This window comes from Ipomoea nil, unplaced genomic scaffold (assembly GCF_001879475.1).
Source record: "Ipomoea nil cultivar Tokyo-kokei standard unplaced genomic scaffold, Asagao_1.1 scaffold3256, whole genome shotgun sequence".
NCBI lineage: Eukaryota > Viridiplantae > Streptophyta > Magnoliopsida > Solanales > Convolvulaceae > Ipomoea > Ipomoea nil.
The window spans coordinates 869,128-891,646 of NW_017619684.1; the positions used below are offsets into that span (position 1 = coordinate 869,128).

At 34.8% G+C, this 22,519-nt stretch overlaps 1 protein-coding gene and 2 pseudogenes across 1 annotated transcript; 1 reads left to right on the forward strand and 2 right to left on the reverse strand.

The window, feature by feature from the left end:
• The window catches only part of LOC109169194, a 16,145-nt pseudogene extending 6,256 nt beyond the window's left edge, over positions 1-9,889 (forward strand).
• Positions 9,890-10,714: 825 nt separating this feature from the next.
• LOC109169195 lies at positions 10,715-18,379 on the reverse strand (annotated as a pseudogene).
• Positions 18,380-19,402: 1,023 nt separating this feature from the next.
• LOC109169196 (uncharacterized mitochondrial protein AtMg00810-like) lies at positions 19,403-20,332 on the reverse strand. Its single transcript, XM_019318058.1, has one exon. The coding sequence runs from the start codon at positions 20,330-20,332 to the stop codon at positions 19,403-19,405; it is 930 nt and encodes a 309-aa protein (XP_019173603.1).
• Positions 20,333-22,519: the final 2,187 nt, after the last annotated feature.

Here is a 22,519-nt window from a genome sequence, read left to right on the forward strand (position 1 = left end):
GAATGAGCCGGATGGAACGTTCCAACAAAATAATTCAAAAGACTCGACGATTCGGAATGAGTCAAGCTCGACGATTCGGAATGAGCAATTAGGAACGTTCCAAGCCAAACAAAACAAACAACAAAATGTAGGTTGCCTCATGAGTTTGATCAAAATAATCAAAATAGTTCTTATAATCAAATAGCCCGATGTAGCAAAAATCATTTGCTTAAAATCACATAACAAAGTTCATATTTCCAAAATAGGTAATAAGTTTACCAAACTAAGAAATATGCAAGGTATAAACCATTCTCAAAATAATAATTTTCTTAGCACATAACTCTTTAAACATCATAGAATAGTTTATTAAAACCAAAGTAATTTCAAAGGGATTGAAATGGCTTAGTTAGAAGAACTTAAGTTAATATAAGCTACGTTAAGAGTTCAAATCTCACTTTAAGCAAACAACCCATTTTATAAACATATTAGCGTACAAGTAAAACAGCACACAAAATGTTAGCAAGGGGAGTTGAACACGCGACATGCCAACATCTCACCAAGGCCACCAACACAGCACCAAACAAAACCACTCCAACACCTCTACACATAGTGCCAGCTTTCAGTCCAGAAATATAAGTCAAGACCCGAAACAGTTTCAGTCCAAAATACTCAACATTTCCAGGGCAAAAAACCAGAGTTTTGAAACACAGTTCCGGTAGACATTTCCAGTCCAAAAACGCAGCTCAAAACATCAATATACAACTTAAAACACAAGTTTAATTTATAGTATAGGGTAAAAATAGTTTGAGAGAAATAAACACTTACCTAAAACATCCAAATCTTAGCTATTTAGCTTGCCCAAATACTCCTTGTTAAAATCTCTAATATTTTTAAATATCAATCTTAGGGCTCCAAAGATAAACCCAACTCATAATGAGTAAAAGATAGAGGTTAAACTCACCTAGATACCCAATATCTTAGAGATCTAAGCTTGAAGAAGATGGAGATCCAAGCTTCAAGGTCTTCCCTTCCCCTATCTCTCTCTAGTCAACTCTCCTTATCTTCTTTTAAAAGATATCTTTCTCCAAGACCAAGGATTCCTTAATCTTTAAGGGTAGAGAAGGGTAATTTAGTAATTTTATCTAATATCAATTTTAATAAGCTTTGACTTGTTGACCTCATTTACTAAACATATATATACATATTATTTATATGGTTGTGGGTATTACATATATATATATATATATATATATATTATATATATAATATATATATATATATGTATATATATATATATATATATAGGTTCAGGATTAGGTGCATTTAAGTCTTTCTCGTGTGGTTGTGCGGGTGATTAATGTGCGTGAGTGTGTAATGTTTAATGTGCGTGAGTTTTGTACTTAATGTGTGTGAGTCTTGTGCGTAATGTGCGTGAGTGTTGAGCTTAATGTGCGTGAGTGTGTACTTAATGTGAGTTGTTGAAACTTTAAAAGTGCATGAGTTTTATGCTTAATGTCCATGCTTTTGTGCTTAATGTTCGTGAGTTGTGTGCTTCAGGTGCGTGAGTTTTGTACTTAATGTGCGTGAGTGTGTACTTAATGTGAGTTGTTTTTGAAACTTAAGATGCGTATGTTTTTGTGCTTAACATGCGTGAGACTTGTGCTTAACATGTGTGAGACTTGTGCTTAACATGCGTGAGACTAGTACTTAACATGCGTGAGGCTTGTGCTTAACATGCGTGAGGTTGTGTTCTGAAGGTGTTTTGTTTGTGTGCTTAATGTGCTTGTATTGTGTACTTTAAGTGAGTCGGATTAATGTTTAACGTGCATCCACCGGCACAACCGCACGGGAAGCCTCAAATGCACCTGATCCCTTCCCTATATATATATATATATATATATATATATATATATATATATATATATATATATATATATATTTGCACAGTAATGCAACATTGCAATGTATATATATTCAAGGGGTAATTGCACTTTTGGTCCCTCAATTAGAGCACATTCTGCAATGTCATCCTTAGTTCCCAATTTGAACACATTTGGTCCCTCAATTATTCGACCATTAAGCAGATTTGGTCCTTTTGTCTGTATGGCCGTTTAACACCGTTTAAAGCATGGGTAAAAGTGGAATTTCACATAACATTGTTTATAATAAGTAGGGGAAATCGCACTTTTGGTCCCTCAATTAGTGTCCAATCTGCAATGTCATCCTTAGTTCTCAATTTGAACACAATTGGTCCCTCAATTATTTGACCGTTAAGCAGATTTGGTTCTTCTGTGAGACCATCAGTTTAACTTCGTTTAAATCAGGGGTATAATTGTGATGTTATCACATATGTGCTTGTTTTTATAGTTATTTGAATCATCTCTGTAATTAAGTTCATTAATTTTGCTTATTTAATACATGTTTTCCTTGCTATTATCATTTAATTATGGTTCACACTTGTTTTGAATGTTTTACGGTGTTTGTTAGTGTTTTTGAACCATTGTAGGTCAAAGTTATGAGCAAGGGAAGTCCTAGGACAAAATTGGAGTCAAAAGTGAATCAAAAGACCGAAGAGTTGTAATTCCCGTTGAATTCGGCGACAGCTTAGTATTTTGATCATATCTCATGCTAGGAATGTCTGATTCAGGTGATTCTTGCGCCATTGGAAAGAAGACTCGAAGGGCTACAACCTATGACTCAGTAGAAAACTCGACGCGTTGAAAATTTCCAGTGACATTTCATCTCGCACAGATTGGCGACAGTTTAGTATTTTGATCTTATCTCATGCTAGGAATGTCCGATTGAGGTGATTCTTGCGTCATTGGAAAGAAGACTCGAAGGGCTACAACTCTTATGCAGACATCAAAGTCTAGATAATAATAGAAAATGGTCAAAATAAGCTTTCAAACCTGTACTTATTGCACTGGGCGCGATTTTAGAAACTTCCTAATTTAAAGTGGCATTCTCCAAAGCTAAAGAAAGGATAGTAATTTCCTAATCATATGATGGTAGAAATATCAAATGATTAAAGACGGCAATTTCTTATTTATTAAATAGGAATATTCCTAATTTCTCAAGGGTTGATCCCAACTTTGTACCTATTATAAAATCTCACCTTCCTCAACCCTAAGAAGAATGAGTTTTAGTTTATAGTAAATAATTAGAATAGACAATTGTATAGTCCAGAATTCAGAATTCAGAGATTCTTGGAGACAAGAAGGAGAGAAATCAAGAGCCAAAAGTTGTCTTGGAAAGCAAGAAGAAGACTAGGGAGATTTGGGAAAATCGTCTGGTTAATTCTTGTACTCTTTTGATGATTTGTAATTCTTTATTTATATTTGCTATGTATAATTTAGTCATGCTTGCCTAAATTCTTTAGAGATTCTTGGGTAAAAGTGTTTATGAACCTATGTGCCTGAGCTCTCAGTTTCTTTAATATATTATTATTTGGGTTTAATACTTGTGTTGCAATCGTGATAATATTGTTTGATGCTTGTAATTAATGGCCATAGTTACTAGCTTCATAGCCATGTTTGTGTCACCAATGGGAGTTGGGGCATAAATTAGGGTACACACAATTGCACCTAATAGTTGGACCTTGGGAAAGGGGAACTTATTAGGGGAAGTTTATTCTAGATTGTTGCCAATCGGGAGATGGTAGTAATTAGGAATAATTGAATGCCGATCTTCGATCTTATTGGGTGTTTAAGCCACGGGAGTGGAAATTCACTAGGAATAGAGATTACGGGAGTAATTCGATTCCACTTTGCATTCCCACACAAATCTTAATTCCAAACTAAATATTGCAAACGATAATTGGCACTAGGTGATTAAATACTTGAATCCCATGAATCTCAACTTCTCTCTAATTGTTTTCAAAATCCTGAACATCTGTTTTATTTTATTTATTTTATGCCAATCAATCATCTAAGTAATTGTTAGGATTAGCTCTAATGAATAAGTTAGTAACTAGTGCTTGATACAACCACTTCCCTGTGGATCGATAACTCGTACTCCGAGAATTATTTGTTTGCAAATATACTACGCATCAAATTGGCGCCGTTGCCGGGGAAGTGGCGTTTCTAGTATTAACATTAGTGAAATCTTTATTCTAGGAGACTAGTCCATTTTTATTTTTTATTTTATTTTATTTTGCTAACCCATAACAAGTTCCTTGTTTTGAGTTTGATTTAGTTTATGGATAGATATGAATTCCAAGGAACCATGCCACCGTTTTACCCTCCTCCTCAGGGTTATGAGATGAGTTGGAATACGAATCGGGAATATGGAGGAATGGAACAACAATTCCCTATCTCAAATTTTGCCAACTCTAGACAAGGATATTTTCAAGAAAATTCATATCAAACATTACAACCCCAATGGTGCTCATTTTGTGGTGGGAATCACTTTGTGGAAAATTGTTACATGCTCAACCCCACCAACCATATCCCTCAACAACCTACTCAAGGATTTTGTGCCAACATGAGTCAAGCCAGTTATCAAGGATGCACACCACCTACTCCACAACCCTCATGGTGCATGATATGTGGTGGACCTCATGAGGCAGAAAATTGCTTCATCATGGATCCCAATTACAAGTATCAAGGGCGAGCTCAAGAGTTGCCGTACCAAGAGTTTCAACAAGAATACCAACCACCTGCCCCAACAACTGAGATTAAGTCCATAAAGTTAAAGCAATTGTACTCTCAATTTCTGGAACAACGAGAATGCCAACCACTTGACTCAACAATTGATATGGAACCCATACAGACTAACAAGGTAATGCAAATACTTCTGGAGATACAAGCTCAAAATGATCACATGAATGCTCAACTTGATCGCATGAATGATCGACTCGATCACATGATGGCTCGACAGCAAGATTTGACAATTCAAGAGCCACTTCAAGATTCATTTAATGGAGAGGTTCTAGAAGAGTTGCTCTTGCCAAATGAAGGTCATGAAGTTGAGAGAAATAAAAAGGATGATGAGGATCTTAGAGAGGGAGATGAAGAAATATTTGATAAATGCATTGAGATGGAGACACCAAGCTGGGAGGAAAATGTAGAGTTGCAAGGTAATGATGGCAAGGAACATATAGAGAGTTGCCCATTAGATGAGGAAGTTCTTAATGGAGCACATGATTTGAATGAGGATGTCTCACCAATGGAGAACACTTCCCCTGGAGAGAACTTCAGAGAAATTTTGAATTTGGGAGGCATTGGAGTTCTTAAGGATAATGGCACACATTTGCCTATCTATATATCCAATGATTCCCAATACTTACTGGTTCATGTGAATGATCCGAGACTCTCATTACTTGTTGAACAAAAGAGTGTTGAAAAAGAAGGAAAAGAGAATGGAGGCATAATTCTTGATTCGGGCAAATGTGGTTCCTTACATGATGACGTGAAGGGTTCGAGCTTAAGAGAGTTTATAAATGGACACCACTTGAAGAAATACTTGGAAGAGAAAGTTGATGGAAAGAAGGGGATTTTTCTTCTCCAATCACTTGATGGCTAGAGAGGTAACGTCGAGCTAACGACGTTAAATTTAGCGCTTCATGGGAGGCACCCCATGTTATCTTTTATTACTTTCCCTATTTATTTATTGCTTTCTAGTTTCGTCTTATTTAGTTTTATTATTTTCTAGTTCGTGATTATTTTATTGCTTCTTAGTTTTCTCTTTTCTCTTGTTCTCCTTTTCTTTTATTTTGCATCAGGGACGATGCAAATTTTTAAGTGTGGGGGAGGAGCCATTAATTTGGGGATCTTTTTAAAAAAAAAATAAAATAAAATTTTTTGCTTTTGGTTGGATGACTCATGCTATTTTTGGTGAATAAGTTACTTGTCTTAGCATGCAATTGCAATTACTCTCTCTTGTTGGTTAGTGGTTTGTTTTAGTGGTGCTTGCTGCATCTCAATTTGTGATTGATGATTTGAGGTGTAACACATAATTGAACTATTCCCTTGCCAATAGCTTTGATTCACCACCTAATAATTGGATTAATTCTTGATCTTGTGTTTTGCATTGCTAGTGAAGGCTTATGTGAGATTCCGGTCATGGGTGTTTTGCTAGAACTTGCCTCATTACTCCCTAAGTGATGTCTAAGTTTTGCATGTTTCGAAGTGATTTAGGCCATTTTTGTTTAGCCATAGCCTTTAAACATGTCCCTACATATATTTTTATCCTTCGTGTCCCCATTGTACCTTTTGTTTGTTCAAATAAGTGCTAAGCACTTATCCCCTCTTTGTGATTGTTTTTCTTTGATTTACCCGATTATTATAACCATTAGCGCTTAGCCAAATATTTCCCTTCCACCCCTTGAGAGAATGAAACTTTTATCTTTATTATTTCTGTAAGAAGAGTTTTATGGTTGTGCCAAAAAGTAGGTGATATTACAAATGTTCAAGTATGAAGGAATTGAAAGATTGGATTAAAATTGTCTTGCTGAATCCAAAAGAAGTCCAAAGAAAAGAAATCCAAAGAAAAAAAAAAAAAAAAAAAAAAAAAAAGAAAAAGTTTGAAAGTTTTTGAGTGTGGATCCTCACTTTTCCAAAGAGTTGTTAAGTTCTTACAAGAAATTTGCTCCATGAAAGTTTTTGAGTTTGGATCCCCATTTTACCAAAAAGTTGCTAAGTTCTTAAAAGAAATTTGCTCCTTGAAATTGTGATCATCTCATCTCTTCCAAATTTTGAAAAGTTTAGATAAATTGCGACATTCTCTCTTTTTTATTAATTTTTCCATACCACTTCTTTGTTAGCCATCACCCGTAGCCCCATTACAAGCTTAATAAAGTCCTATTTGATCTTAGCATGAATTCTTAGATTTGATCTAGAGGAGTATGAAGGGCAAGCCTATGGGATCTCATTCATGAGCCGTGTCTTGCATAATCTCAATTGAGTACATGTGCACACTTGATCCTCACATACTTTAAATTCTTGGTGCTTGGTTATTGGCTTGGAAATGGGTCTCTTATGTGCCAAACTAATTTGATTCTTGAAGCTTGTTGTTTTGTAGCAAGTTGGTTGGTGGTTTGAAAGGTTGTGCAAGAGAGAGCATGAGTAATTTGTATGTCTTGACTTGTGATTTTATTCCTTGGTTTTGCTTGAGGACAAGCAAAGGTTTAAGTCTGAGGGGGTGATGTTATCACATATGTGCTTGTTTTTATAGTTATTTTGAATCATCTCTGTAATTAAGTTCATTAATTTTGCTTATTTAATACATGTTTTCCTTGCTATTATCATTTAATTATGGTTCACACTTGTTTTAAATGTTTTACGGTGTTTGTTAGTGTTTTTGAACCATTATAGGTCAAAGTTATGAGCAAGGAAAGTCCTAGGACAAAATTGGAGTCAAAAGTGAATCAAAAGACCGAAGAGTTGTAATTCCCGTTGAATTCGGCGACAGCTTAGTATTTTGATCATATCTCATGCTAGGAATGTCTGATTCATGTGATTCTTGCGCAATTGGAAAGAAGACTCGAAGGGCTACAACATATGGCTCAGCAGAAAACTCGACGCGTCGAGCCCCAGGCTCGACGTGTGGAAAATTTCCAGTGACATTTCATCTCGCACAGATTGGCAACAGTTTAGTATTTTGATCTTATCTCATGCTAGGAATGTCCGATTGAGGTGATTCTTGCGTCATTAGAAAGAAGATTCGAAGGGCTACAACTCTTATGCAGACATCAAAGTCTAGATAATAATAGAAAATGGTCAAAATAAGCTTGCAAACCGTACTTATTGCATTGGGCGCGATTTTAGAAACTTCCTAATTTAAAGTGGCATTCTCCAAAGCTAAAGAAAGGATAGTAATTTCCTAATCATATGATGGCAGAAATATCAAATGATTAAAGACGGCAATTTCTTATTTATTAAATAGGAATATTCCTAATTTCTCAAGGGTTGATCCCAACTTTGTACCTATTATAAAATCCCACCTTCCTCAACCCTAAGAAGAATGAGTTTTAGTTTATAGTAAATAATTAGAATAGACAATTGTATAGTCCAGAATTCAGAATTCAGAGATTCTTGGAGACAAGAAGGAGAGAAATCAAGAGCCACAAGTTGTCTTGGAAAGCAAGAAGAAGACTAGGGAGATTTGGGAAAATCGTCTGGTTAATTCTTGTACTCTTTTGATGATTTGTAATTCTTTATTTATATTTGCTATGTATAATTTAGTCATGCTTGCCTAAATTCTTTAGAGATTCTTGGGTAAAAGTGTTTATGAACCTATGTGCCTGAGCTCTCAGTTTCTTTAATATATTATTATTTGGGTTTAATACTTGTGTTGCAATCGTGGTAATATTGTTTGATGCTTGTAATTAATGGCCATAGTTACTAGCTTCATAGCCATGTTTGTGTCACCAATGGAGTTGGGGCATAAATTAGGGTACACACAATTGCACCTAATAGTTGGACCTTGGGAAAGGGGAACTTATTAGGGGAAGTTTATTCTAGATTGTTGCCAATCGGGAGATGGTAGTAATTAGGAATAATTGAATGCCGATCTTCGATCTTATTGGGTGTTTAAGCCACGGGAGTGGAAATTCACTAGGAATAGAGATTACGGGAGTAATTCGATTCCACTTTGCATTCCCACACAAATCTTAATTCCAAACTAAATATTGCAAACGATAATTGGCACTAGGTGATTAAATACTTGAATCCCATGAATCTCAACTTCTCTCTAATTGTTTTCAAAATCTTGAACCTCTGTTTTATTTTATTTATTTTATGCCAATCAATCATCTAAGTAATTGTTAGGATTAGCTCTAATGAATAAATTAGTAACTAGTGCTTGATACAACCACTTCCCTGTGGATCGATAACTCGTACTCCGAGAATTATTTGTTTGCAAATATACTACGCATCAAATTGAAATTTCACATAGCCTTGAATATAATAAGGTAATTTGTCCCCTTTCTCTGGCCGGTTGTTATTTCGTCGTCGCAGATGCTCCGCCACCGTCGAGAAAAGTCTCGGCATCCACCATTTGCAAGTCCACTCGTTACCCATCTTACTGCTCCCCAGCAACAACTCTTCTTCCAATGTCTACGACTATGGCCGATTCTCCGTCTGCAAATCCTTATCCGCTGCGCGCAAGTTTCTGTCATTGATCCAAAAGTACCTTCGCCGCAATTCCAAGTCGTTAACCACCACCGCTGTTCGAGCTCTCAAGGATTGCAAGTTCCTCATTGGTTTAAACATGGATTATCTCTCCAGTTCTTTCAAGACTGTCAACGGGACTTCCCGGTATCTCCCGGTGTTGGAAGCCGACGAAGTGCAAACATTGCTCAACGCCATTCTCACCAACACGCATACGTGTATAGATAGCCTGCAAGCGACGTCGTCGGCTTGGAGCGTTAGGAATGGGATCGTGGCGCCGCTGGCGAACGACACGCAGCTGTTTAGTGTTTCTCTGGCTCTGTTCACTAAAGGGTGGGTGCCGAGGAAGAAGAAGGCCGCTGGCGCCGGAGCTTGGCGTCCGACCAAGAAACAGCTTGGGTTCCGGAACGGGCGTTTGCCTCTGAAGATGTCGGAACAGACGAATGAGATTTTCGAGCGAGTTAGCCGGAGAAAGCTCCTGTAAACTCAGGAAGATGACCAGGTTCTTGTGACTAACATTGTGGTTGTGAGTCAAGATGGGATTGGAAATTTTACCACCATTAATGACTACGTCACCGCTGCTCCCAAAAACACTCTGTTCGACGGCGACTAATTCCTCGTATACGTGATTGCCGGCGATGTACGAGGAATACGTCTCCATTGCCAAGAACAAGAAATACTTGATGATGATCAGCGACGGCATTAACCAGACCATCATCACCGGAAATCACAGCTATGTTGATGGCTAGACTACTTTCAATTCTTACTCATGTGAAATTTCAATTATACCCCTGATTTAAACGGAGTTAAACTGATGGTCTCACAGAAGGACCAAATATGCTTAATGGTCAAATAATTGAGGGACCAATTGTGTTCCAATTGAAAACTAAGGATGACATTGCATATTGGGCACTAATTGAGGGACAAAAAGTGCGATTTCCCTTACTTATTATAAACAATGCTATGTCGAATAATTGAGGGATCAAATGTGTTCAAGTTGGGAACTAAGGATGACATTGCAGAATGGACACTAATTGAGGGACCAAAAGTGTGATTACCCCCTATATTGTATATAAAATAAAATAACATTTTCACATATTTGAGTGTAAAAATATCGAATGAATCTGTAGTTAATTATATCGAAATGAAACTGTAGTTGTGTTGAACTGAAACTGCAGTGCATACAAAATTGAACTGAATAATAGAGTTACTTTTTGCGGAATGGTACGAAACCGTGAAATGGGTGCCGTTTCTTTTCATTAAACAAAACAACGTCGTTTTGAAGCTCGGTGCATAATCGATTATTCACCGTGGCGCACGATATAATTTGCCAAAGAAGGCAGGCTCCTTAGCTTGAGGAAATGCTATATCATATGAATCAACTTATCAACTATTCTGGGGGAATGGGTGATACCAAATGGGAAGATGACATTATGAAACAAACATATGGAATAAATGTGTAGTTGAATATCTTAAGATGATTTAAATTCTAAGCCAATTTAAAGAATCTAAGTTATGCATTTATTAACGAGGGAACTTGTTGCATGTTTGCCTGAAGAACTCTTTGAGTTAAAAACATCCCTGTATGAATATCTAAGATGATTAAATCTAAGCAATTAAAGAATCTAAGTTATCATTATAAAGAACTTGTTGCATGTTGCTGAAGAACTCTTTGAGTTAAAAACATCCCTTCTGTCAACGAAGAAGCCAGGCTCTTTAGGTTGAGGCAACACATCTTCATTAACCAGCATTTGAACAACAGAAGACATGTTTGGTCTATCTTGTGGAGATTGTTGAACACATAAAAGACCAACATGTATTGACCTTAGAACCTGAGCTACATCATATGAATCAGATATATGCTCATCAACTAGTGTGAGTGATTCTCCTTCTTTATAAAGCTTCTATGCCTGTATAATATATATTTAACAATATTATAGAGAGAAATGATGAATATTCTACTTACATGAGTGAGTAAATTAATGGAATCATCTAAAATGAAAATCTTACTTACATGCCCAGGAAGGTTCTCATATCCATATTTATTTGAAAATTCGCTATTTCTCTTGCCATTAATTATCTCTAGCATCAAAACTCCAAAGCTAAACACATCTGATTTAATTGAGAAGATCCCATGTGTTGCATATTCTGGAGAGATATACCCACTACATTGTATGGCCAACATCACTCAATGAGTAGATGCATTGAAAATTAAGAACAAACATATGGGAAAAAAAATGGCTTGCAAAAATGTTTAAGATTAAATTGAGATTCTCACTGGGTTCCAACAACTTGTTTTGTGTTATCTTCAGTTGCATTTCCTACTAAACTCCTAAGCCAAACCAAAGTCGGATATTTTTGGGTTCAAGTCAACATCAAGCAAAATATTACTACTTTTGAGGTCTCTATGAATAATTCTTAGTCGAGAATCTTGATGGAGATATAATAACCCTCGGGCAATTCCATTAATTATGTTGAAGCGTTTTGGCCAATCAAGTAACTTTTTCCTGGTTTGATCTACAAAAGGTTTTAGTTAGTTATGTTGCAAAATATTCCTATATATGATTTTATTATATATGAAAAGATAATCATACCAAATATGAAGAAGTCCAAACTTTTGTTAGGCATGTATTCATAGATCAACATCTTTTCTTCCCCACTAATGCACCATCCCAGGAGTTTCACAAGATTACGATGTTGTAATTTGGCTATACAATGTTAGATATACAATAGTCTAACTGTAATAAACCATAGTATACGAGAAACCTGACCTCGTATGATAGCGGAAGCGTAGCCATGTAGATCTCCAGCCAAAGTTGATGTTCCTGTTGTGTTGCCTCTTAACGGTAGACCGTCAGCCATGTTTTGCCTCAGACCTGACTCAGAACCCTAGATGGTGTATTGGTGTCTACTGAGCGGTCTGAGTACCGTAACTGAATGTGCTATCTAATCCATAATCCTGTATCCCATCAATCCAGGTTATATTAGGCACAGTGTTTGGTTGACTAACAACTACTAGTTATTAAGTCCAACCAGACCACTTAATAAGCCTAGTCAACTTGCACCACTTAATTAAGGCCCTAATATATAATATATAATATATATTATTAGGGAAAATCTTACATTCTCCCACTTGGTGCAAGTACTAGCACAACCTTCATCAAAGAACAAAACACACGAATCATAGTGATATGTCCTCTATTTAATCAGAGTAGTATCCATTATGGTCACATGCATTTTAATTCTCCAACTTAGGTCCTTAATGAACAAACCCTATGTTTATTCTCGGTACCTTAAGGGATGTTTCTCAAAATACATTATGTGCACAACTGAAGGAGAAAACGCATCCGAATTGTACAAAAGAGTACACTGTATGATCTCTAAAACTTTATAAGCATGCCTTAAGTAGAGATCTCTTAATGTTAGCATAATGCTAACTGTATTCCATGACTTCTTTATAAGTTAACTTTAAGTACTATCTCTAACAGCTAAGAGCTTGAAGTTGACACGTCTGTCACTCCCACTCATCAAAAATAGCCAAAAGATAGTCAAGTCACAGAAGCATTCCAATAACTTAGACAATAAACCAGAAGTCTAAGTCCATGAATTTGGAATCTTAATCATACACCATAACTTCCCAAATAACTTCAATGTTCACTTTAAATGAACTGAACATAATGAGTCTTACTTATATGTCCCACAAAATTGTTTTGAGCCTTACAAATCAAAATGGCCCAGGATCAATTTTGAAGAAACTAAAGACTCTATTAATCACCGAAGAATTTATTAAATTACAGTGCACCACAAGTTAAATGCTTTTGTTCTAATAAATTCCTTAATATTGTTCAACATTTTCATAAATATGTTGTACAACCAAATGTTCAATAATTTGAACTTATGAATTTATATAAACAAATACAAGATTAATACTTGTGGAATATTTTGGACTTATTGTTTAACATACAACCCAATTTGGAATGTATGAATACAATAATTAAATCCAATAACTTTAGTGGAGTATCTTAATGATCTTTTCCTAAATGATCACTCCCACTGACTAAAATATTCTTCAGCGAAATTAATAAATGAACTTAATAATATACATACTCATAATTGATTTATTGACCAACTAAGAAGACATAATTCCCCACCATTAGTTGGACATACTAAATAATCAATTTTTGGTTCCAATTAAAGTCCAACTAAATAATGAAGATATATTTCCCCACCATAGTTGGACATACTAAAATAAACAAAATACATCTTTCAAAACCAATATAGAATTTGGCTCAAAAGATACATTTTATCATTATTGGAATCCAAGAGGTATGTCAAATCACGTAACTTACTACAGTTAGTCCGAAGAACCGAGCAAGATTCGTGGATTAATTAATAGAAGTGACTAAATTTTGGGAAGTGACTGAAAAACATGTTTTGCCAATGCAAACCATGAAACTTAGAATTATAATTGAACTAAATTTATAATTTCTAAGAATTGTGATAAAATTATTATCTAATGAGTTGAAGGATTTATTGACATAAAACTTGCCTGTGGGCTAAAGTTTTAATTCTATTAAATCCAATTAAACCCTTATGATAATATTCTATCTCAATTACTAAAGAGCCAGAAGAATCTAGTGACATAAAACTTGCCTGTGGGCTAAAGTTTTACTCAATTAGATCCAACTGTAAAATTTATTTGTGATGAAACCATTATCAAATGAGTTGAAGAATCAAATGACATAAAACTTGCCTGTAGGCTAAAGTTTTAGTCAATAAGATTCATTACTATCATTATGATAAAAAACTTAAGAGATCATGTTCCTTTTCTTAATCCCTGTGAGCAAATTAAGAAATATGATCTAAAGTTTACATCATAAATTAAACTTCACGATAGAATTGGAAATTATTTACAAATAACCATAAAGTAAATAAATTTATTTATTTCTATCTCCACTGATAAAACTACTAAACTACATTCCGATACATAATTGCCTGTGGGCTAAATTATGACCGTAGTCCAGTATTTCATCCTGATTAATTATACAAATATAACGAAATTGCCTGTGGGCTAAATTTCATCATATTACATACAATTAATCACAAATGATATGTCTAAAACTTTATGTGATCAAAATAAACCGCTTAATATATAATTTTAACAGATTAAGGATGCTGTGGCTACTCCAAAATCAAATTAAAATTATAAGATCACTAGACAATTATCAAATTCTTGCCTAAACTTTATGTGATTGAAACTTAACAATCTTAGGTAGCTGAATATGCTGTAGCATTTCCTTAATTAACCAAGATTGAAAACTCAAGATATTTCAGTAAATTAAAGATGTTTTGGCTATTCTTTAATAAACCGAAATAAAATCACATTGGCAAGGAATACTTAAAATTTTAACAAACAGATTATACCAAATTTTGATGGGAAAATCTAAATATACTCCAAGGAAAGGCGGTTAGAGACTAAGTCTCACTGAAAAACAATTCCTTAAGTAGAGTATCAATTTAAGGAGACTAATGACACAAGATGTTCTTAAGTCATGGCCATTAAAACTAGTATGTCTCACCGATTCATATATACTTAATGTATAACTGTTTGGGGTATAAACCAGTAAACTGTATGGTATACACCAGAAAACTGTAGGATTCACCTATGATTAAAGCTCAAATGGTGAACTAAAAATAGCGGACTAAACGTGCTTAACTTTAGGCACTACCGCGACTAAAGTTTATGCATAAGTCCAACTTAATAAGGAACTACTATAATTCCATCCCAAAGTATGCATTGCTAAAGGCATAATAAAATTGCATAATTTAAAAACATAATATTATGCGGTGGACAGACATGCATAAAATTAAGCATTAAACTCATATATTCCAAATAAATTGCATAACTTAAAGCAATTTACAATATGAGATTTTAAAGTATAAACTTAATATTCAAACATCGATGAGTTCAAACCAAAAGAGACCCAACATTTTGAATAATAATATACTGGATATATACTTTAAAATTTTGTTAAACTGTAAGCCCATGACAAAATGTTTGAATGCATAAAGATCAAATTTATGAGAAATAACTGAATTTACAAATTCAAACAATATCAAACCAACAGGATATGCTAGCATTTGTAAATCAAAATCTCACAAACCCTAATTGCATAATTAAACTTAATATTATGCACTTAATGTGATCGAATGCATAAAACAATCTAAAGAGTACGAATCAACTAAAAAATATGAATTTAAACCAAATATTCATTTATTCATACTTAACCAAATATGGGCAATCAGAACTTAAATCATAATTCCGAGAACTAAATGAATTATGGAATTAATGGCAAAAGTCAATTGCCTAGCAAATATGTTTTTCCAAGATTACTAAATTGATTCAAAATCACTCTCCATAACTCAGATAATAATATTATTATTATGAATGGCAAAATTGCAAATAACCAAAATAGCAATAAATAGCCATAATAATATTATCACATTATGTATGTAGGAGACTAAATATGGAAAAATAATGGTTAAAACCGCTAACATATATAAACGTTTTCAGATAAAATTTTAAAAACTTAATAAAATTTGAAGTCCGAAAAATATTAATGTCCAGAAAATTATTTTCTGAACTGGAGTATTGTCACATAAATTTATTTGGAAACAGTTTAAGATGCATATCTAAATACCATAACAATATTAATGATATCATTAATTAATTATTAATAACAATAAGTAACATTATAATCACTATTAACATTAATAATAATGACAAATCAAAGTATGGTAATGCACTTTTAATGTTTCCATTTTCTAAAGATAAAATATGTGACTAGTCCAAATTAGCGGTTAACTGTAACTGTAGCACTAATTATCAATAATAACTGTAAAAGATAATTAATGGCTAACCTTAATAGTGCAAACCGCATTTCTCCATTGCGCTAACAACGATGATGATCCACAAGAGAAGAAAAAACTACAGAATTCTCCCATCTTCACTGTTGGTGTCAGTAGCCTCGATGCAGCGTCCAATGGTACAGTTAAAAATTTATTGGTAGGACTTAATTACCAACATTAATAGTCATGTAAAATGAAGTGGTAATCATGCCAATGTACCAAATATAGCAGATTACCATGAAATGATAATTATTATGAAAAGTAATAAAATGAGATTAGCCCCTAAACATAATAACAGTAATTAATAATGCCGAATTTAGCTTAATAAGTGGCAAAACTGTAATTAAGGGATGTCAAATACTAATCTCAATTTTATCACATAATAATTAATCATGACTATTATGATACTTAGGGAGACTGAAGTTAGGTAATAACCAAATTACCATTATTCTAACAATATACCAACTATATTGCTTTTGCCATAAAATTAAAGACTTAATATTATTATTAAGGCCTTAAAAAACTATTGATAGATTAAAAATTTAATCAACTTAAACAATAGTTATTAATTCTTAATGACCAAAATAACAATTAAATCCTTAAATTCTTAAATGTCTCTAAATAGGCTAAGACTATAATTATAGCACTTAATCACTCAAATTAGGCTCATAAACCTCAATGTCCTAAATGAATTATAACATGGATGAAAAATGGTCTAATACTGAAGTAGACCCAAAACTTAATATTATTACCAACGATGAATACCAAAATATGGTAGTTAGTAATAATTAAAATTTAATAAACATGTTATAAGGAGCTATAATTATTATTAAAATATCAATCAAAAAGGTGGGATCCATGCTTTAATGACTCAAGATAGGTCCCAAATAGCTTGTTCAAAATAAGTTCTAAAGTCCCAGAGACACATAAAACTAAAATGTGCTCAAAATTAAGGGGAAACCAAACAAGCTGATTTAGTAGGTCATAATGCCTAAAATTTGGCTAAGGATCCAAAATTGAGTGGTAATTAATAATGAATTTATGAGTTAATAATATGTTAAATCCAACCTTAAAACATGCTTTTCTAAATGCATAATTATTATAACAATAAAATTATAAAAAAAAAAAATACTTAGCATGCTTGGATTTTGCATTTAACTCATATATATCCTAAACAAATTGCAATACTTCAGGCAATTTAATATGAACCTCAATATTAAATTAAAATTCAAAGAGCAAATTCAATACATAATATTTGCTAAATATTAAATAGTAATTTAATTATGAATTTAATGCCAAAAATTAAGAGGAAACTAAAGGGCATTAATATCTGAAAACAAGCAATTACCATATATTTACCATTTGCTAAAAGTAATATTCAATATTAATTAAAGAAATATTAATATGGTAATATCAAACCAAATAATTACCATTTACCAAAATTAATATATATAATATTAACTAAAGCAAACATTAATATGGTAAATAAATATAAAATAATGGTAGTTACCTTAATGACTTGAGTGTTCTCCCAGGAAACTCCCAGTCAAACAACCAAAGCCAAAACAATGGATATAATTAATATTTCGAAGTCCAGATGAAATATGAAAATAACTGTGCTTCATGTTGAATTTTTTTTTTTTTCAAAAAAACACAACTACAGTACATTAATTCATTCTACACATACAAGGAAAATTATATAATTGTATGCTGATTTCAAAATATTAATATAAAACATATACGAAAAACCCTTAATGTATATGAAAGAAATTAATGTTGATCGTAGGCAACTCAATCAACCAGACAGAGATTATAAAGGCTCTGAAACCAAATGTTAGATATACAATAGTCTAACTGTAATAAACCATAGTATACGAGAAACCTGACCTCGTATGATAGCGGAAGCGTAGCCATGTAGATCTCCAGCCATAGTTGATGTTCCTGTTGTGTTGCCTCTTAACGGTAGACCGTCAGCCATGTTTTGCCTCAGACCTGACTCAGAACCCTAGATGGTGTATTGGTGTCTACTGAGCGGTCTGAGTACCGTAACTGAATGTGCTATCTAATCCATAATCCTGTATCCCATCAATCCAGGTTATATTAGGCACAGTGTTTGGTTGACTAACAACTACTAGTTATTAAGTCCAACCAGACCACTTAATAAGCCTAGTCAACTTGCACCACTTAATTAAGGCCCTAATATATAATATATAATATATATTATTAGGGAAAATCTTACATACAAATGACTTCATTTCTGAATTCCGATAGTCCTTGTGCAGAGTTCTTTGATAGCCTCTTCACAGCTATTTCTTCTCCCCATCCAAAGTGCCCTAGAAATTTAAAATCAAGACTAAAGATTCTGCACATGTCCATCCAATTAAGTAAACTATATATATATATATATATATATATATATATAATATATATATATTTATATATATATATATATATATATATATAGGGAAGGTTCAGGTGTGGGTATAGTTTCTCGTGCGGTTGTGCGGTTAAATATGAGCAGTTGATCAAATTTAGATCAACGTCTCAAATCAATGAAAATTAAAAAAAAAAAAACGCGTGCCTAGAACAAAGAAGTATAAGCTAAGGTGCCCCTTAAGTGTTAGATCTTAATCACAAACTCACGCACTTTAAGTACAAACCCACACACATTAAGCACAACCTCATGCACATTAAGCACAAAACACACGCACTTTAAATATTAACTCACAGACTTTAAGTTTCAACAACTACTGACATTAAGTACAAAATTCACGCACATTAAGTACAAAACTCACGCACATTAAGCACAAACATCACGCACATTAAGCACAAAACCCACGCACTTTAAGTATTAACTCACAGACTTAGCTTTAAGTTTTAACAACTATTCACATTAAGCACATCCCCACGCACATTAAGCACAAACCTCACGCACATTAAGCACAAAACACACGCACATTAAGCACAAAACTCACGCACATTAATCACAGATCCGCTCACCTTAATTTTGACCTAGATGCAAAAATTACAAAATTGCCACCACGTTTTTTTAAAAACTTTGATAATCCTAGACGTTGATTAAAGCGAGATGAATGGCTCAGATTAAACCGCACAACAGCACCTGAAGCCCTCACCCGCACGAGAACCTAAATATATATATATATATATATATATATATATATATATATATATATATATATATATATATATATATATATATGATGAGATAGGGAAAATCAAATTCAATTCTGATAGGATAAGATGTTACAATACTAAAGGAAATAACAAACGTAAAGAACTCCTATCTAAGTGGTTAGCCATAGAAGACTAAGCCAACTATTACATAATTACTAAGCTCAATAATAATTATAATACTAAACTAATAATATTACTAACACACCCCCTCAAGCACAAGGATGTGAAACAACGTTGAGCTTGTCCCGATGAGCTGCAAATCTGGGCCCCGGTAGCGGTTTGGTGAGAATATCTGCCAGCTGATCCTTGGTAGACACAAAGTTGACAATAAATTCCCCGGATGCAACTTTGTCCCGTACAAAGTGGAAATCGATTTCGACGTGTTTGGTTCTGGCATGAAAAACTGGATTGGCGCATAGATATGTTGCTCCTAAGTTATCACACCATAGCGTTGCAGGATCCCCTGAATGTAAACCAAGTTCACGAAGTAAAGAAACAATCCACGTAAATTCCGCCGAGACATCTGCAAGAGCCTTATATTCGGCTTCAGTCGAAGAGCGCGCAACAGTTCGCTGTTTCCTGGAAAGCCACGAAATTAGGTTAGAGCCTAGAAAAACGGCATACCCGCTAGTGTTCTTCCTGTCTACCGGACATCCTGCCCAATCTGAGTCGGAAAAGGCATGTACCGAAGTCGACACCGAAGGTGATAATCGTAACCCATAGTTGAGTGTCCCTTTGATGTACCGTAGGACACGTTTAAGCAAAACCCAATGATCATCAGTAGGGGAGTGCATGAACTGGCAGAGACGGTTGACTGCAAAGGATAAGTCAGGCCTGGTGATAGTCAGATATTGTAAGGCCCCGACTAGCCGCCTGTACTGTGTTGGATTTTCATATGGCTGCGTGGAGGGTGTGACACTTTGAGTGACTGACGCCGGAGTAGCTAGTGGTTTACAGTCTGTCATACCGGCTCGGTTCAATAGGTCCGTCATGTAGCGACGTTGTGACAACATTAAGCTACCATCCTGGTTGAGTGTCTCGATCCCTAAGAAAAAAATCGGAGTGCCCAGGTCACGGATTTTAAAAGTAGTAGATAACCGGTGTAACAGCTTGTCAATCAAAGTAGCATCATCGCCCATCATAATAATGTCATCCACGTAGACCAGCAGGAATACACGTGACGCCCCCGCGGAATAATGAAAGAGGGTGATGTTATCACATCTGTGCATGTTTTTATAGCTTTTCTGATTCATTTTAGAAACAAAGTTATTGAATCATGTCCATTTATTACTTGTTTTCCTTGCTTTCTCGTTAGATTATGTTATTACACTTGTTTTGAATGCCTTACGGTGTTCGGTAGTGTTTTTCTTCACCATTACAGGGTGAGCGTGAGAGCAAGGGAAGAATTTCAAGCACGAAATGATCAAAAGAGGAAGAAGTCGAAGCATCAGCAATTCGACGCGTCGAGCCCATGCCTCGACGCGTCGAAAAATTCCAGTAGCTTCAAACATCGCACATTTTGGAGGCTCGACGCGTCGAGATCGCGGAGAGACGTTGATTTGAAAGACTCCTAAATTGATGCCATCAGGTTTCTACTATAAAAAGATCATCTTCTATCAACCCTAGGGTCTCCTCCTTCTGCGATTTCGGTGTTTTGAAGGCAATCAAGAGCAAAGCACAAAGAGGACCAACTTGAAGATTTACACTAGCTTTGGAATAGAGAACTAGCTAGAAAGATTCGGGAGAACTCTTTCACTCTTACTCTTATTCTCGTTGTTATTTGTTTATCTTTAAGCATTGAATTTACTGTTATTATGGCCATGAGCGGCTAAATTCCTTAGGGATTTTTGGTGAATTTGTTTATGAACCTATGTGCCTTGTTCGTTAATTTCTTAATATATTTATGTTTGGTTTTTATGATTTGTGTTGCAATCTTGTCTTAACCTGTTGTTGTTGGTAATTAAAGGCCTAAATTACTAGCTTCATAGTCATATTTGTGTCACCAATGGGAATTGGGGCATAAATTAGGGCACACACGATTGCACCTAATAGTTAGACCTTGGAAAGGGGAATTTATTAGGGGAAGTTAATTCTATATTGTTGCTCATCGGGAGATGGTAGTAATTAGGAATAATTGAATGCTGATCTTCGATCTTATCGGTGTTTAAGCTACGGGAGTGGAAATTCACTAGGAATAGAGATTACGGGAGTAATTCGATTCCACTTTGCATTCCCACACAGATCTTAATTCCAAACCAAATTTACAAACGTTAATTGGCACTAGGTGATTAAACATTGTGATCCCAAGAATCCCATTTTGCTCTATTGCTACGAAACCTTAATATTTGTTTTATTTCTTGCTCGTTATTTTATGCAACCAATGAACCATCAAGTTTCGATCAGACTAGCTCTTATAAGTAAGCGAGTAATTAGTGATTAGTACCCCATCTCCCTGTGGTTCGACAACCCGAATACTCCGGGTATTATTTGTTTGCAAATATACTACGCATCAAATTGGCGCCGTTGCCGGGAGGTGGCGTTACGTTCTGACATTAGTGAAAGTCTTACTTTAGGAGTCTAGTCCATTTTTTTATTTATTTATTTATTTATTTATTTATTTTATTTGCTAATCCATAACAAGTTTCTTGTTCTTGAGTGTGATTTTGCTTTGAATCTAAGAACTTGGCTTTTTATGCATACACGATCTTTTGGGAAAGAAGGATTATTACCTTTGAATCTTGAGATTGAGAAAAAGAGCCAAGTTCTCAGGAAACAAACTAGGATGGCACGGGTACAAGAAACCAAGCTGAAGGGAGATCAATGTCTGACTACCTTGCTCCGGATGTTGAGGAGCATGGTAGCATCAATATTCCAAATGTGGAGGCCAATAACTTTGCGATCAATCCGGCCATACTCAGCATGGCTGCGGCAGATCGATTTGGAGGATGCCCACGGAAGATCCCAATGATCACGCCACCAAGTTCCTACGACTTTGCGGCACTTTCAAGATAAATGGAGTCACTCAAGATGCTGTCAGACTTAGGCTTTTTCCCTTTACACTGAAGGACAGGGCTGAAGATTGGTTATCCTCACATCCAGATAACCATTTTGACACTTGGGACAAATTACATGGAGAATTTTTGAAGAAGTTCTATCCTATCTCCAAAACTCAAAGGATGAGAAGGGCAATTCAAAACTTTAAGCAACTGGCAACTGAGTCCCTCACTGAGTCTTGGGATTTAAGGAATTGAAGAGGCAATGTCCACACCATGGATTTCAAAGTTGGGATTTGATGATGTCTTTCTATGAAGGATTGCTTGATAATT